The sequence below is a fragment of the Osmia lignaria genome, chromosome 12 (genome assembly GCF_051020975.1).
Source record: "Osmia lignaria lignaria isolate PbOS001 chromosome 12, iyOsmLign1, whole genome shotgun sequence".
Lineage (NCBI taxonomy): Eukaryota > Metazoa > Arthropoda > Insecta > Hymenoptera > Megachilidae > Osmia > Osmia lignaria.
Genome location: NC_135043.1, coordinates 3115786 through 3131352, shown reverse-complemented (window position 1 = coordinate 3131352; position 15567 = coordinate 3115786). Strand labels below are relative to the sequence as shown.

The window sequence follows — 15567 nt, the reverse complement described above, 5'->3', positions numbered from 1 at the left end:
ATAAATAAAAATTTTTGTAGCTAATTATAATAGCTACATATGAATATGCGATTAATCTAATTAACATTTCCTTTGTTTCAGGCTCAAGCCCTGAGTTGGGTGTCCCGGATATGACAGTGATCAGCGACATCGATGAAACGGGAATCAACCGAAACCTCCAAGTCCGGTATGGGAGGGACCAGATATACGTATCCTTTGATTAAACATTAGTTTCATTAGACTCGACTCAATAACGTTACACATTTTCAAGAAATAGCATCTCCGTGTACACTTTTCGTAGCAGAATAGGAGAAGGAATTAAAAGGGAAGAAACTGAGTGTAATAGAGTAGGAAAGAGAGGAACTTTATAAAGAACGAAAGGTTGAGGAAGTAAAGATGGGGTTAGAGGAGGGAGGAATGTCTGTATATGTATGAATTTACTAGGGGTGGGGCTGCTGGGTTGGTTGGTTGGTTGTCATGACGACAACCCCAGTCAGCTGGTGAACCACCCCAGGGCCAGACCCATTCATCCCCTGGTTTTACCGACCCAACGACCGACACTGACGACCCACTGTCGTTTCTTGTCGAGCTTTAATCCCCCAGCCGCGACTCATCTGATCGACGATACGTGGATCGAGCGTCAACACCGTCAAATGATCATTCGCACTTTCTGTTTGACATTCGTTATTCAAATGTCGACTGCCTTAGGCAAGAAATATGAGAAAACTGGTATCTGACTTGTTCTTTGGGAAATGAGGCAAAAATGAATTTAACTTAAAATTCTGTGGACCCTTTATCATAATTATTAATTAATCTTTAATTAATTATTTGATAGTTGTGAAAATTCTTCACAAATGATAAAGTGATACAAAAATACATAATATCTTATAGCCTCGGTGATCAGCAATGATCTTTAGAGTATGAATGGAGTGTGACGTTCGTTAACGAGCTTTGCCAGGCTTCCGCCAGTAATTGAGAGCAGTAGAGTTTTTGCTCAACCCGGTTCGGTCTTGATCAAACGTCGGAATTCAAACGCATGATGCGTTCTCCTAGCCGATTTAGGTCGCCGTCAACGGACTCGTTAGTGGACATTTCCTCGCGTAAGTACATGGCCATCGTGTTGATCTTCATCGTGTGGGAGGACGTAGACCTCATTATCACTAAGATGATGCTTATAAAACCTGTCCTCTTAGAAAAGTTTCATTTGCTATTTCCTTTTCCTTTTATTTTATTATTAAGAGAAGGTCGATAAACTTTAGATTTGAAATTTTTTATCTTATTCAAAATTCAAAATTCAAAATTTTCTCAGCCCTGATAAATATTCAAAGTCTGGCTAGTCGTTTAGATATCTATGCTCTGGAAAAAAAAATTCCGAGATTCTTAGATCACGTACTAAAGTATCATTACGTGAATGGTAACAGTGTTCGATCCAGCGTTATTGCGCGAAATAACGCGTCGATGAGTATCATTCGTGGCCTGGAATCGTAAGCACGTGTTGCTCTTGAAGTAATCCATGGAAACGTGGTTCTTGCGTCGATGATGTAACCGAGAAATCGTGCGGATAGAAGAAAACGTGTTCACCCTTTGAATTTCTGTCCCTGAGAACGTTAACGAGCTTTTCAGATGGCTCTGAGCTGGAATTTAAGCCCCTGAAATCGCTTTGCTATAAAATAGACGGTTTGTTCTCCTTGGAAAGCAGAGACATTTTTTCTTTTTTTCGAACAATCCTATCATTCTTTTCTTCGTTATTCTTTGAAGAAATTTGTTATAAACGAATTGTATAAGTTTAAAATTTGATGTGTTTGAAAATTGTTGAGATAATAACGAGGGTTAAACGAGGATCGTTTTCTTCTTGGCTTGCTTCCAATTCTTCTAACGAAATTAATTGGGGTGCAAGAACGAGGCAACACTTGTACCGGTTTTCAGTAATTAGTCTCGTCCATCACTAAGTTAACGAGATTCGATCGACCGGTAGGAAATGTTTCCCTGATAAAGAGAGGAAGATTCACCTAAATGGAATTTATTATATTTACTTGATAAGTGAATCAGATAATTAAGATGACGATAGGATTTTGCCTGAAATGAGGCGTTTAAACGTCGCATAGGTATTCACGTAGGAATATAGAATTTTATGATGAATCATTTATACAGTCATTCGCAGTAAAATTCAAGCTTTAATTTGATGCATCACAAATGTTATTTTGCGATACTTTTGTGTCATGAAATTTTATCAGACTATCAAAATTTCGAAGTTTCAAAATTAAACATTTGATATGCATCACCTAAAAACAAATTTTGTAAGCACTGCAAGTCACTGTAATTATTATTATTGAAACAAGAGAAATAGATTAAAAGTGCCAGTTAAAAGTGCAGACAGAAAAACAAGCAATTGAAAATTTCACTTTACGAGTGCTTCATTTCGAACCAAACCGAAAGGACGTAGAAGTGATACAAAACCAAGTATCTTTTTCTATCAAATGTTAGTTTGGTGGTGAGCAAGTTGCCGCAAAATTAAAACACATTGATCGAAGCGGAGGGTAAAGGAGATAACGGGTGTAGGAGGAACGATGATGCTCGATCGGATAACTGGGGTTGCACGGGGTGAGAGGGGATTTTCAGCTTCCGGTTTCGACGATGTCGTCGAGGCTAGAGTTAATCCGATATCGCGAAAGAGAAGCGAGCCTCCGACGAAAAAAAAAGTGCACCGAGTGCCTCGTGTACCCGTAGACAATGGGTGGTCGATGGAAGAGTTGCTCTCTCTTTGTGAGGGTTAAATTTGATCCTCTCCTCGTGTGGGTGTTAATTTGTACACATTGATGATTCGTGAAGTGAATTATTTTATAAATGATAAAAATGAATCAATTTTAAATTAACCCTTTGAATAGTTATTATTTTGTGCATTAATTTCTTTTTAATATTATTTATAAAAAAAGGTTAATTTAAAGTAATGTCGAAATGATATCAGTAAGATTTCACAAATAAATTGTATCTTCTATCCGGTAGCAGTTTTTCCGTATCCGACCATTTGTTTCTGCGCCTTACTTCCGGTAGCCGTGTACGCTCGTGTGGAAGAGGGTAGGCTCGCTCTCATTAACCTCTCGCTGGCGAAGCGCTCTTAGCCGCTTTCAATTGCTTTCGTCGAGGATGAACACGGCCACCTTTTAGCGGCGTCCCTATGTGAGGGAAGAAGGGCAAAAGAACGGAACAGGGCTAGAGTGTATGGCCGGATATGCAACGCCACTCGACAACCCTATCCCGTGTTTGCAGAACCCATCGATACGAGCGAATTAGGCCACCAAAAGGAAGAGCAAAGTCGATCCGTGGTTACGAGCGTAAACGCGACGCCTTCGTCATCGATTAATCACTTTTTTCTTGTGAATCTTGTATATTGGTTGCTTTGGGTCTCACATTAGGAGGATTATACGTTGTCACAATTTTGTTGCAAAGCTTTGAGGACTTCTCAAATCTAGGGTTCCCTAAATCTAAAGTTTCCCAAATTGAGGGCCCCTCAAATCTAGGATTCTCCAAATCCAGAATCCTTCAAACCTAGGGTTCCCTGGATCTGAGGCTCCTCAAATCTAGGGTACCCCGACTCTAAAGTTCTTCAAATTTAGGGTTCCCCAAATCTAGGATTCCCCAAATCCAAAATCCTTCAAATCTAGGGTTCCTTAAATCTAAGGCTTCCCAAATTTAGGGTTCCCTAGATACAAGGCTCTTCAAATCTAGGGTTCCCTAAATCTAAAGTTCTCCAAATCGAGGACTCGCAAAATCTAGGATTCCCCAAATCCAGAATCCTTCAAATCTAGGGTTCCTTAAATCTAAGGCTTCCTAAATTTAAGGTTCCCTAGATACAAGACTCTTCAAATCTAGGGTTCCCTAAATCTAAAGTTCTCCAAATCGAGGACTCGCAAAATCTAGGATTCTCCAAATCTAAAATCCTTCAAATCTAGGGCTCTCCAAATTTATGATTTCCCAAATCCAGAATTTTTCAAATCTACGGTTCTCTAAATTTAGAATTTTCCAAATTTAAGGCTTCCCAAACCAAGGATTTCCCAAATATATGATCTTCCAAATCTATAGTCCGTCCAACGAGACGAGTCAGTAAATGTATAATGTATTTAAATTCTCGGGCTCGAAGCAGGATCGGCTTATGGTATATCGATCCCTGCATACTAAAAAATGAAAAGCTACTTCTTTTAGAACAATAACAATAGGTGTAAAGTCATCTTCCAAAATCATGACAAATAATTTTTGCGCACCCTATATACGGGATTTTGCTATGATCGCGGTGTGCGTATTTGAAAAACGCTAAGTTCCCTCCTGGCTTTCCAAGTAAGGGCCCACGGCAAAAGACCGCCGAAAGTTGGCCCTGCCAACTCGTCGACACTTAACTGCCAATAGTAACAGCCGCTAATATCCATCGCCTGAACACTACGCAGCTGTTTTGTTTACATTTACTGACTCGTTCCATTGGATGGGCAATAGGATTCTACAAATCTAGGGCTTCTTAGTAGTACATTAAAAGGGTTAGACGTTTCATGCTCACCTTGGTACCGTCTTCGTCTTCACAAAGACGTCTCTTTTGAGGTCAACCTTGTTTTTTAAGTCAAACAGTTGCCATGGGGCTAGGTTTTATTGAAAATTTCATGCTCTGTTTGTCCGAGCTGCTGGCTCGAGCTCACAAGCTTCTCTTTTTGGGTCAGCCACCTTATGTTTGCCTGCCATATGTGTTGACCCTCGAACTTGGTTTGCTGACCGTCATCAGTCACCGCATTGTAAGCCTACGTTCCAATATAGCGTAGATATAGCCTAGAAGCAAATTCAATCATCGATCACTGTTAATGAGAGAAATGATGACTCGTTCAAAATGCACGACTTGTTAGTGTCATTTTGTAATACTTTTATGTCATCAAACAGTACCAGACTATCCGTGTTTCGAAATTAACCATTTGGTATGCATCAGCCTAATAATATAATCAAACCAGACCACAAGTGTTCCTATCCAATAAACGGTTCACAGGCTCGTCATTTTAATTGCAAAAGACATCCGTAAACACCAGAGGAAATTCTTCATCCTTTGAACAAAATAGAAAGGAAAAACGGTTACATTTCCGTCTTTTGAAGTTCTTCTGCCAGACTCCTCGTCCAAAGACAAATAAACCGTCCTACCTAAAAGACAATTTTCCCTGTGCTCGCTAAAGTGTTCAATATAGCGATTTCCTTCTGTTTTCATCTCTCGCTTTCAGTCTAGTTTCCTTTCTGACTGTTCTACCGTTAAATCCGATCAAAGCTAGGAGATTCTTTTTTCTATTTGAACTCTTCTCTCAACCACGTTACCATTTAGTGTAATATCATTACCAAATGCTCTTCGCCAGAGAAATCTAAAGTTGTGAAATTACGAAAGATCTTCTACGAGTTAGCAGAGTCCTTTGAATGATATTTCTTTTTTTTTTTTACAATGCTTCTTCGTGGACGACTTGTAGAATAGGAAGATTAATATCGGGGACGACAATGAAAGGAAACGCGGTTGCTTGTAAGGAGTTTCCTGTAAGATTACAAACAGTCGTAATTTCCTTTGGTAAGATGAAAGAAAGAGACATTATTTTGAGTAATATTTTTATTGAAAAAAAAAAAAGAAATTAATTTAAGGATGGTTTACCCTTTTGAATGAAATCACAGTTAGTCCTATTTTTCTTCTTAAAGAAAAATTTGTAGAATTTCTCCATTAAATACAAATTCCATTGCCATTACTCGAGTCTTTTAGAGGATATTGGTTTTGGTGTGTAAGGAAGCAGCAGTTGATAGATGTTACTAAAGAAGGGGCACGATACGTTTCTGTGTCCTGTCGTTCTTCATTTTTCGTGTACAATCGATGGAAAGCTAGCTGTGGTCGCCAGGGTAACTGGAATTCTGTAAACGACAGGTAGAAGGCCAACTTTACGTCGCAATAAAGGAGGCAATATTTGCTGGCGGACAGAAAAGGTCGCCGACTAAAATAGACGTAACACGCGTAAGTCGAAGTAGTCTCTGAAAGGTTGGTGCCTTTGGCTTTTAAATCTCTCACCGTGTAAAGAGAACAAAAAATTTCCGCATTCAATTTTTTAATATCTTAATATATTTTGTTTTTAAATCACTCCTAATATTAACCCTCGGACGGCGGACCATGGAGGAAGCCACAATTTTAATTTAATCTTGCGTTTCACATTATTTGCGTTTTCTAAATATTACAATGTTCTTTTAAAATTATTCTTCCAATATATACCAAAGTCTTTCGTATAAAAGTTATACATCTATCGTATATAGTTCCTTTTAGCGGAAGTCACGAAACCATAAATACATAGATATAGCATTTCGACGTAGTTTTACATGCCATTTACGAATATCATAATCATTTTTACCGTGAGTGAACGATTCTCGAGATATTCGATTTTTTTTCGGAAAACCTTTACATTCCAGTATATGGGAGACGACAACTTCAAATTTCTGCCTAAAGTCTATGGGCGTTTTTTCTAAAATCGTCAAATGTGCTTCTAAAAATCTTATTTTGTAATGTCTTACGCAGAATTATGTACCGAGTAAAAAGGTATCAAGAAAATAAAAATCGGTCGTGTCGTTTTCAAGTTACAGTTAAAAAACCGCCGGAAATCCGTTAAACTTAATTAAAAAAATAACCTAACCTAACCTAACCTAATCTGTCGAAACGACAACCTAACCAACCAAACCTTTGTTTATTTATTTAGCTTCTAAACGGGTGAAACCCTTTTTACACAGAATATGAAATAAGTAGAAATTGCTTACATACTAATGGTGAATAAGAAAAGTTATGCTAATATAAACAAAGGACGCTCGACAGTCAACACACACAATTATTATCAGCCTAGACAGATTATAATACGCATGCTACGACGCTACGCTGCGCTTTCATTAACAGTGAGAGCTCTGTAGATATTGGTTTTTATTTTATTAATAGGATTTGCGAAAAGGTCAATATGTTGTTGAAATTTGTTGGCTGTGCTACATAGTCGTGAGATGGTGTCCGTATCTAGAGTAGAACTGAGTTTGATAGAAAAGATTTTTAACCGAAGGTTGGTTTGATTAACGAATATTTAACCTGCACGGTAGCACAATGATTGTATCAACAACTAACCCATAGAACAAGGTTTTACGTAACCTAACCTGTCGATATACATACAACAAACCTATCATTTAATATATCAGTTAATAACACACTCGAAATCTGGATGAAGATTGGTATTTTAGAAAAAGCCCCCATTTTTCGAAAAAACTCGATATCTCGAGATCCGTTCATTTCTGGCAAAAATGATTATAATATTCGTAAATGGCATGTACAAAATGATTTTTATTGCAACTAACTTCGAGATCCGCTAAAAAGTGTAAAATAATTTATGTTTTATTTATACAACTACATGACTCTTGCTGCATTAACAAAATGGGCTAAAAAGTATAAAATAAATTATATTTCATTTATACCAATACTCCACAGTTATTAATAAAACCTATTTAATCTTTAAATAGTATATTAAATACATATCAAAATTAATAAAAATACTCGAATAAATGATGCTACCAATAACGATTTGATTGCGGGATGGCGAATTTGGTAATTAACAAGTCGTATGAAAAAATACGGAACGTTATAAATACGGCTGAAAACATTTGTAATTGTAACGATTGTATCAGAAGTTCGCAGCAAAAAAAAAAAAAAAAAAAAAAAAAAAAAAAAAAAAAAAAAATACTGATCGAATTGAGTAACCTCCTCCTTTTTCGAAGTCGGTTAAAAACTACGTTGAAATGATATATCGATTTATGGTTTTGCGACTTCCGCTAAAAGGAATAACTGGATCCCATTTATCTTTAGATTAATATCCTTGAACATGTTTTCTAATAAGTTTGGGTCACGATTGATTCAGGCTCCGCTGTTCAAGGGTTAATATCGTGAAAATGAAGATTTTGGGAATTCCTACTTCCCTTATATTGCTATTTTTCTTAGAGAAGCCTAAATTGATTCCTGTTCTGATTTTCTTGGGTTTTTGAATATTCTTAGGAAGAAAGGGGTTGGAGAAATGGTCTGGTACCATGCAGATTGTTGCAAAGTGTAAGCGAGACTCGGTGGAGTCCAAAATAGCCGCAAAGTGTTCCCCTCTGTTCGAAATGTTGCAGAAGGGTACTATAGGCATATAAGTGTATTATCCCCTTTCTTGCTTCAGGCATTCATTCCATGAGTCATCCCTTCGGCTTCACCCCCGACTGTGACGTCATTTCGCCGATCCCCACCCTTAAAAACAGCCATCGAAACCATGTCATTCGTTCGGGTATTATGCAAGCCAGCAGGAGAACCGACAGTTGGATTTCGAGCTCGATAATCTTCTTCGTTGAATTCAATAGGGTGCGGAGGGTTGCTGGTATTTCGATAACACGGTCTGAACCATCCCGAGAAAAGGAAAAATGAAGAAAGAGAAGTCTGGAGACGAGCACTAGTAGACGGATCGTTAAAAACCTTTCGCATCCCTTAGTTGCCTGCTCGACTTCCGTTTCCTTCGCTTTTTACCGACCACTGAATGCACCACTTTTTTTGTTATTGTCTAACTTTTTTTCTCGCCGAGGCAGGGTAGAGTTGCCCGATGATTACCCATTGGAATCCATATTTTAGTTAATTACAGTACCAATTAGTCAGTCATGCTACTACAATAAATTGCATAATTACAGGGGGTGGAAGTTTTAGTAGGTTTCTTGGACTATTCAATTGAAGACAAATTACAAAATTTTCCAAAAATATAAAAAATGATCTTTTTTGTTCTAATGTCATAGCCGAGGTTTACGTTTACTTCTCGATCATCAGAATGAGGGGCACACATTCTCCAAACAGGTGGTGAAAAAAGAGAAAGAAAAAGTGTATTTAAAAAATACCGTCACGCATTTACGTGCGAGTTTTCGCATCGTGTGACGTGAAAGACGGTGTGCACTCCCATTGGGAATGCATGTCACATTATCATTCAAGGCGGTTCACGAGGTTGAAGGAAAGAAGAAATAATACCGTCGACACGGTTCCTTTCAACCGCGCTAAACATACACTTTTCCTTTTTTTTCCCCCTCTCACTCTTGCATCAATCGTTCGAATGGTAGGGTCAATCTTGATCTAAACCTACAAAGTTATTTGAATTAAATTATTTCATCAAATTCGTAAAATTCAATATAGCCTCAACCTAACTTCCAAAGTATACTAAATCTAAATACTCGCATCAGTGTTGAAAGGATTAAATTAAAATTGTTTGTTATTTCAGCATTTACGAATTCAAAAATGGATCAGTTTCCGAATGGTCCAACTAAAATTGAGAACTCAGTTTCGGTATATAACCTAAATTGACTATCAGAAACTGATTAAAATTGGTTGCAGAGCTGGATGTCTTACCGTGTTTGAGATATCGTGGTACAATTTTGTATAGTTTCCGAATGGCCCCACCAAAATTGAGAACTCAGGTTCGATATATAACTTAAATTGACTACCAGAAACCGATTAAAATTGGTTTCAGAGCTGGATGTCTCACCGTTTTTGAGATATCGTGGTAAGAAATTTTTGTGTAATTTTGGGACAACGTATGCGCTATTTGATACTGAGCATGCGCTATTCAATATTGCGCATGCGCTATTCGATACTGAACGTAACCCGCGCATGTACAGAACCTAACCTAATCTAATCTAATCTTACCTAACCTTACCACGATATCTCGAAAACGGTAAGACATCGTTTTCTTGCAGTCAATTTAGCTTATATACCGAACCTGAGTCCTCAATTTTGGTGGGGCCATTCGGAAACACAGCCTCAAAAATTATTATAATTAGCGAAATATTCTATTGAATAGAGTCTGCTCCTATATTTTCCTTAACTCAGTAATACAATCGTAGACGTACACAGGATCCATATTGGTGGCTGTGAATCCGTACAAAGAAGTGGACTTCTACACGAATGTAAGTAAATTAGAATCATTGTTGAAATTATCTTTAATAGCGCTACTTAAGATGAATACGCTTGTTGTTTTTCTTTCCTTCTATGCCTACGCGAACAATGAATTATTGGAGGTTGAATGGGAATTGAAATTTCGCTCATTATACGATCGGGAATAATTGGAATGATTGAGAAAACGAATCAATAGTACCCCCCTGGCTGAATTATGAATTATAGTTCTGAAATAACGTCGTTCAAATCTAAAGATCGCAATTATTTATTTTCTTTGTGTTGCTATTGCTATTACAATTTTAAATATGGAAAAATATTTATTAGCAATACTATTAATTTAGTTTTATTTATTTATCGTAATTAATTTGAAAGATAAATTGTTAAATTGAAACATGCGTGGTACCATAGTTACTTACGCACTTCCTGCGGTAAATGCGAGCCGGAAGTACCCTCGAAGAATAACAAATATTAAGCGTCGGCTCTCAAAGAAGAAAGGCAGCACGTGCCGATCCCCTCTCCGATAGAAATAATAATTAACTCTTTCTTTCTTTACGTAATTAAATACTTTAGCATAGATATCATTAAAGTTCCGTTATTAAATTGAAATCGTTGAGGAACTTTCTTAAGAATCGACTTCCGATTGAATCTTCAAGATTTTGAAACTTTCATATTGCATAGTTTATCAAGAAATTTGTATATTTATTTGGTGTACATTTTATCGTGTTGCGAAACGTACGAGGACAGGACGCCTTTATCATATTGGAATTGCTAGGCCTCGGTTTGAAAACAGGAAACGGAAGCCGCGACGTGCTTTCGCAAAGATATCGCCAAATGAACGATCAACTCTTGATAGGTTTTCTGGGTCACCGTATTCTCTTACTAACAATCAATTATTTACCAGAACTAATCGAATTAGTAAATTAATAACACTTTCAGTTTGCATTTCTCGTTCTATGGAGACAGAAAATTATTTCATTATGAAAGTCTTGATAATTAATTAATAGAAAAGTAATTCATTTCTAGCATGGCCATTATGAAATGAATTTAATTACAAATTAATATTGCAAACACGTTGACTGCCACAATGAAGATATAGAAAATTTTAATTCTTATAGAAATTTAATTGCTCTTATGTGGTTGGCGTGGCAGTCAATGTATTAAAGTTGAATTTGCAGAGAAAGTTGAAAGGATTGTGCTAATAGATCAATTGATATCGGAGATCAGCTGGGGTACCAACCGGAGGACCCCTGGCTGACGAGAAGGAAAAGGGTAGCTCGGTGTGGTGCACGCCCCGTGTTATTGATCGGGCTTGAGCGCACATCGGATTCGGAGACTCGTCGTGGTTGCCCTGGAGCCTTCGCAGAGCCTTCGCAGAGCCTCGTCCTTTCCTCTCGGTACCCGGGTACCCATCTCTGTCAACGGCAAACTATTAAACATACCAATGAACAAACCACTATATTTTTCCATAAGTGTCCTCTTAATTAAAAATATACTAATATTAATTTTCTTTTTATAAACAACTTGTGTACCTGTGTTCAGAAGAAATCTTTAACTCTTTGAAGCACGGTGGAGCTAAAAATGTCCCACCTTTTCGATACCTAAATATGCATGTTGGGATGTTTTTTATACCAACTCGAAAAATTAAAATTACTCGATACAGAGGTTTGTATTGAGACCCAGCTACTTCAACAGCACACTGTGTTCATCAATGTGTTTTAATCAATACCATTCATAGACCCACAAAGCACGGCGGGGCTGTTTATGTCCCATTCAATTAATTAATTAAATGTTGTTTTTTTTGTAAATTTTTGATCAATTTTATGTAATTTTATTTCTCTATTAATTAAAATGAACCTAATTTATTAAATTTTATAAGAATAAAATTTCTGTTCAACTTGGGTTTGTTATTGTCAAAAATTCCGTGCCTCAAAGAGTTAACTTAGAAAAGAGAAAAACTTTATTTACTTTAAAAAAATAAATATATAAATCTACAAGATGAAATGAAAATACTACAGATAAAGTATGTAGTTGATTTGTGTAAATTAATCGAATAAAAGCACTTGATGAGAAGTTGAAGGTGTTTCTCGTGAAGCTGAAACATAGTATAATCAGTGAAAGAATAACAGACTCGTTAATTAATCCCGCGGAAAACATAGTTGCCAGGTCAAAGAACGAGGCTCCCGTTTATCAGGCGTGTTTCTGCGGAACAAAAGCAACTGGAGCATCTCGATATTCCCTGGTGCTGCTTCTTCATACGCGTCGCACCACGCCAATAGTCCACGGTATGGGAACATTTTTATCCCGTCGTTGTGCATTCCGTATCGCTCGACTTTCCATGCTCTTTTCTTCCACCACGATCGATCCGAGTGTGGTTTCCGAGTAATCAACCGCGCCAATCTATGTCACAGACGATCTATCTCAGGTAAATGGACCATTTGCCTCGTCATTAGTTTATATTATAATCCATGTAACAAACCTGTGACCTGCTGCGAAACAACGAGCTTTCATTTTACTTGCTTTCCTACCGAACAGACTTTTTCTTCGTTCCAGAAAAACCTGTCCCTCTTTCTGGAGTCTCATTCTCGGTAGAAGAATAGAGCTCGGTCACGTGAACACCGATGATTCGTTACGTTTCCATGCAAATAAAGAGGCTGGCTTGTTCTTCCGTTGCTGAGAAATTCGACGCGTCCCTGTAATGCATTGTGTAGGGATTATTTCTTGGTTAATCCTATGTGGTAGTAGATGAAGAATCACTCTTTATAATTGCTGCTATTAATGCAGTCATTGTGATGTACTTTCAAACACAACTTACACTGTAATTCCTTCAAAATTATCCTCTCACTATACCCTTGCAATCTTCCTTCCTCCTGTGGTGATTGGAAGGAAGGTAGAGTATATTTCTGTCTCGGATTTGTTAGTAGACTAGTATAGCAGTGCTTAGATAGGTGGGTAATACTAGGAGTTGGCATTAGTGATCTAAAGCTTTAGTAATCTAAACTTCAGGAGTCTAAAGTTTTGGTAGTCAAAGACTTAGTTAGTAGTCTAAAGCTTTGGTAGTCTAAAACTTAGTAATCTAAAGCTTTAGTAGTCTAAAGCCATAGTAATCCAAAATTTTAATACACTGTTAGTATTTAGTAGCATAGACTAGCATAGCGTTATGGAAAAGTTCCTATTCCCCCTTAAGAATGTTATACCACTGTACTATATCTAAGCTTGCGGTTTCAATCTTTCCTCAACAAACAACGTCTCCACATAAATCCTCATAAAGATGTAACAATAAGTTATTTACGACATCCTCTCATCAACTTCTAAGGGGAAACCCCCCAGTTCTGGTCATCGATGATCAATTATCTCCAATCGCGGTCACGTTGAACTTCATCGAGCGTCTTAATCAACGACAAACGACCTAGTAAAGGAACGATCCGTATGAAATGATCCTGTTTCAACCCTCTTCGTGGTGCCACCTCGTTTCTGTTCATCTTTGCACGTCGTCGGCCAATGACTCGAAAGAGAGGGGTCGTAAGCACCAGCCCAGCCGGGGTGTCCTGACACGAGTCGTGGCCTCTAGTCGCTGAACCATGCACTGATTTCGCAGTCGCAGCTGCGGGAATAAATGGAGCCACGACTTCGCTCCTACAGACCCTATGGAATCCAAACAGTCGTAATCTTTCGTGAGATGCACGTTTTACCGGCGGCTCTTATTCTTCATACGCCTTTTATTTCTGCGCGCAGCGTGGAAAGTAAAGGGAGAAACACTTTTGTTTCTCACTCGTTGCTTGTTCCGGAGAAGAAAGTAATTTCTTAGATTCTAAAAGAATCGTTTGAATCCTTGACACCCGGTATATATTGTGTCCATAATCATTTTTCCTTGCAAAAAATGAAATGATAAGTGTGATGCGTTTCTTTAGACACCATTTTGCTCGCTTCATCTCAGCGCCATCTGTACAATAAAATTCTGTTTTATTGGCAAGTACTGATGGATGGAGGTCATATATCAGAAATTTAATTCTCAGCAGCAGATGTGCTTTCGAGACGACCATTTTCGCAATAAAAAACAGATAGCAACGTAAGAGCTGTTCAAACATCACTCAAATAACTGCTGCTGAAAATTGAAGTTCGTAAAACGCAAAACAATCACCGGTCGTAGTAGGTCGAAACCCTGTTCACGTGGCTCTTTCAGAGGGTGTAGATAAGATACGGTTCAAACAGGACTTCCGTATGACGGCCACCTGGAATTCGTTGCACTCTGCTATTTTTACCGTGCCATTTATTTTCTTAAAGATTTAAGGCCACGGTTAAGTTTATCTTCGGCGCAAACACGCCTGACGATAATTCCCTTCGAAAATAGCGGATAAGAGTCTTTCGGTTGTTGGCCGTCGTTCACTGAAGCTTTTTCGGATGCACTCGTGCGCAATGTGTTTCAGATAGTACAGAATGGCCATTCAAATTCAACGTGCGTCCGACAGTGGAGAATTTATTATACGATTTAAATCGGCACGATCTTTTTTGTCATTGGAATAACAGATGGAGTATCTTAAGTACAACCTACAAGCAAATTGAACGATAATATGTGAGAAAAGTATGTTTGAGTTTTTAAATGACTGAAAAATAAGCAAATTTTTAATGGAGAATATCCATAATCCTCTAAAACCTCGCTACTTTATCCCAGGTAATTTTCGCTAAGTTACTCTGCAGCCGTCTGTGTATATTTCCTTTTCCACAAAAAACCTACGGACTCCTATGTTTATACAATATTCATCCTTTTTCATATCTACTTTCGTTCCCTCGGCTCGTGTATACATTTTTAAAAACGTTTGTATATATTCTAACCGAAATCTCGACGCGTCCTCCCTCTCCCGGCAAAATGTTCAAGTAAATTGCAAGGACCCATGGGTGATGTTCCCATCTAGGTAGAAATCGTGGAAACATTGTAAATGCAGCTTTTGGTCAAAAACCGGCGGCAGTTGCCAATATTCTGTTGTAGATTTTAAAAAACAAAGAAGAAACATTGGAAAGGTTGGAAACACGTAGAATACAAGGATAAGGTGGAAAAGTTATGGTTCCCGCGAAATTGGAATTTGGAGGTTAGAATACATATGGAAAATTTCAATATCCTTTATAGAAAACCTTAGAAAATTCTACGGTATTCCATACAGTTTCATACACGTAGAAAGCTTAGGTTTCTTCATACGGTATTTTATTTATATATCCATCACAGATGGACAATGTTGCGCACGCACATAGTTAAATCGCGTGTGCGCTTGTTAGCGGTGTTTTCATGGAAATGGATCAAGCGTTCCAATGAATTTTCACGAGCCGAGGGTTAGCGGATTAACGCTTTCTGCGCTCAGAGTTGCGCAGAGGATGTCTGACGAGAAACTGGGTTGTACTACTTCGCTCGGGTCTGGCTGCAGCCGCAAGACTGGCTAAGGTGCAACCTGCATAATACATGGATGAACAGAGACCGGCTCGAAACCCGGCTAACAGGGGAAGTGTGCCTTGTTAAAAAAATTATGAAACTTTCATTATATAGAAGACCATGGTTTTGTTTTAATAAATGGCAGGCATTATTTTCTTGTTGACCAAGCTCTTACAATCAGGAAATGAATTAA

The 15567-nt window shown here is 37.9% G+C and overlaps 1 protein-coding gene and 3 long non-coding RNA genes across 6 annotated transcripts in view; 1 reads left to right on the top strand and 3 right to left on the bottom strand.

The window, feature by feature from the left end:
- Nucleotides 1-15567, top strand: part of Myo81F (unconventional myosin 81F) — a 37019-nt gene that overhangs the window by 9193 nt on the left and 12259 nt on the right. For all 3 annotated transcript variants that reach the window (XM_034321281.2, XM_034321280.2, XM_076691195.1), the window contains exons 2-3: nt 82-188; nt 9904-9966. In XM_034321281.2, coding sequence (XP_034177172.1) covers nt 82-188; nt 9904-9966 — 170 coding nt within the window. The remainder of the gene's footprint in view (nt 1-81; nt 189-9903; nt 9967-15567) is intronic.
- Nucleotides 4507-5243, bottom strand: LOC117602814 (uncharacterized). Its single transcript, XR_004581037.2, has 3 exons — nt 5149-5243; nt 4900-5054; nt 4507-4788 (listed from the first exon to the last, which is right to left on the bottom strand). It is a non-coding gene; the product is annotated as an uncharacterized LOC117602814 (long non-coding RNA).
- On the bottom strand, nt 5265-9541 carry LOC143305928 (uncharacterized). Its single transcript, XR_013063164.1, has 3 exons — nt 9410-9541; nt 5639-5889; nt 5265-5524 (listed from the first exon to the last, which is right to left on the bottom strand). It is a non-coding gene; the product is annotated as an uncharacterized LOC143305928 (long non-coding RNA).
- LOC117602815 (uncharacterized) lies at nt 11861-13312 on the bottom strand. Its single transcript, XR_004581038.2, has 3 exons — nt 12768-13312; nt 12432-12645; nt 11861-12352 (listed from the first exon to the last, which is right to left on the bottom strand). It is a non-coding gene; the product is annotated as an uncharacterized LOC117602815 (long non-coding RNA).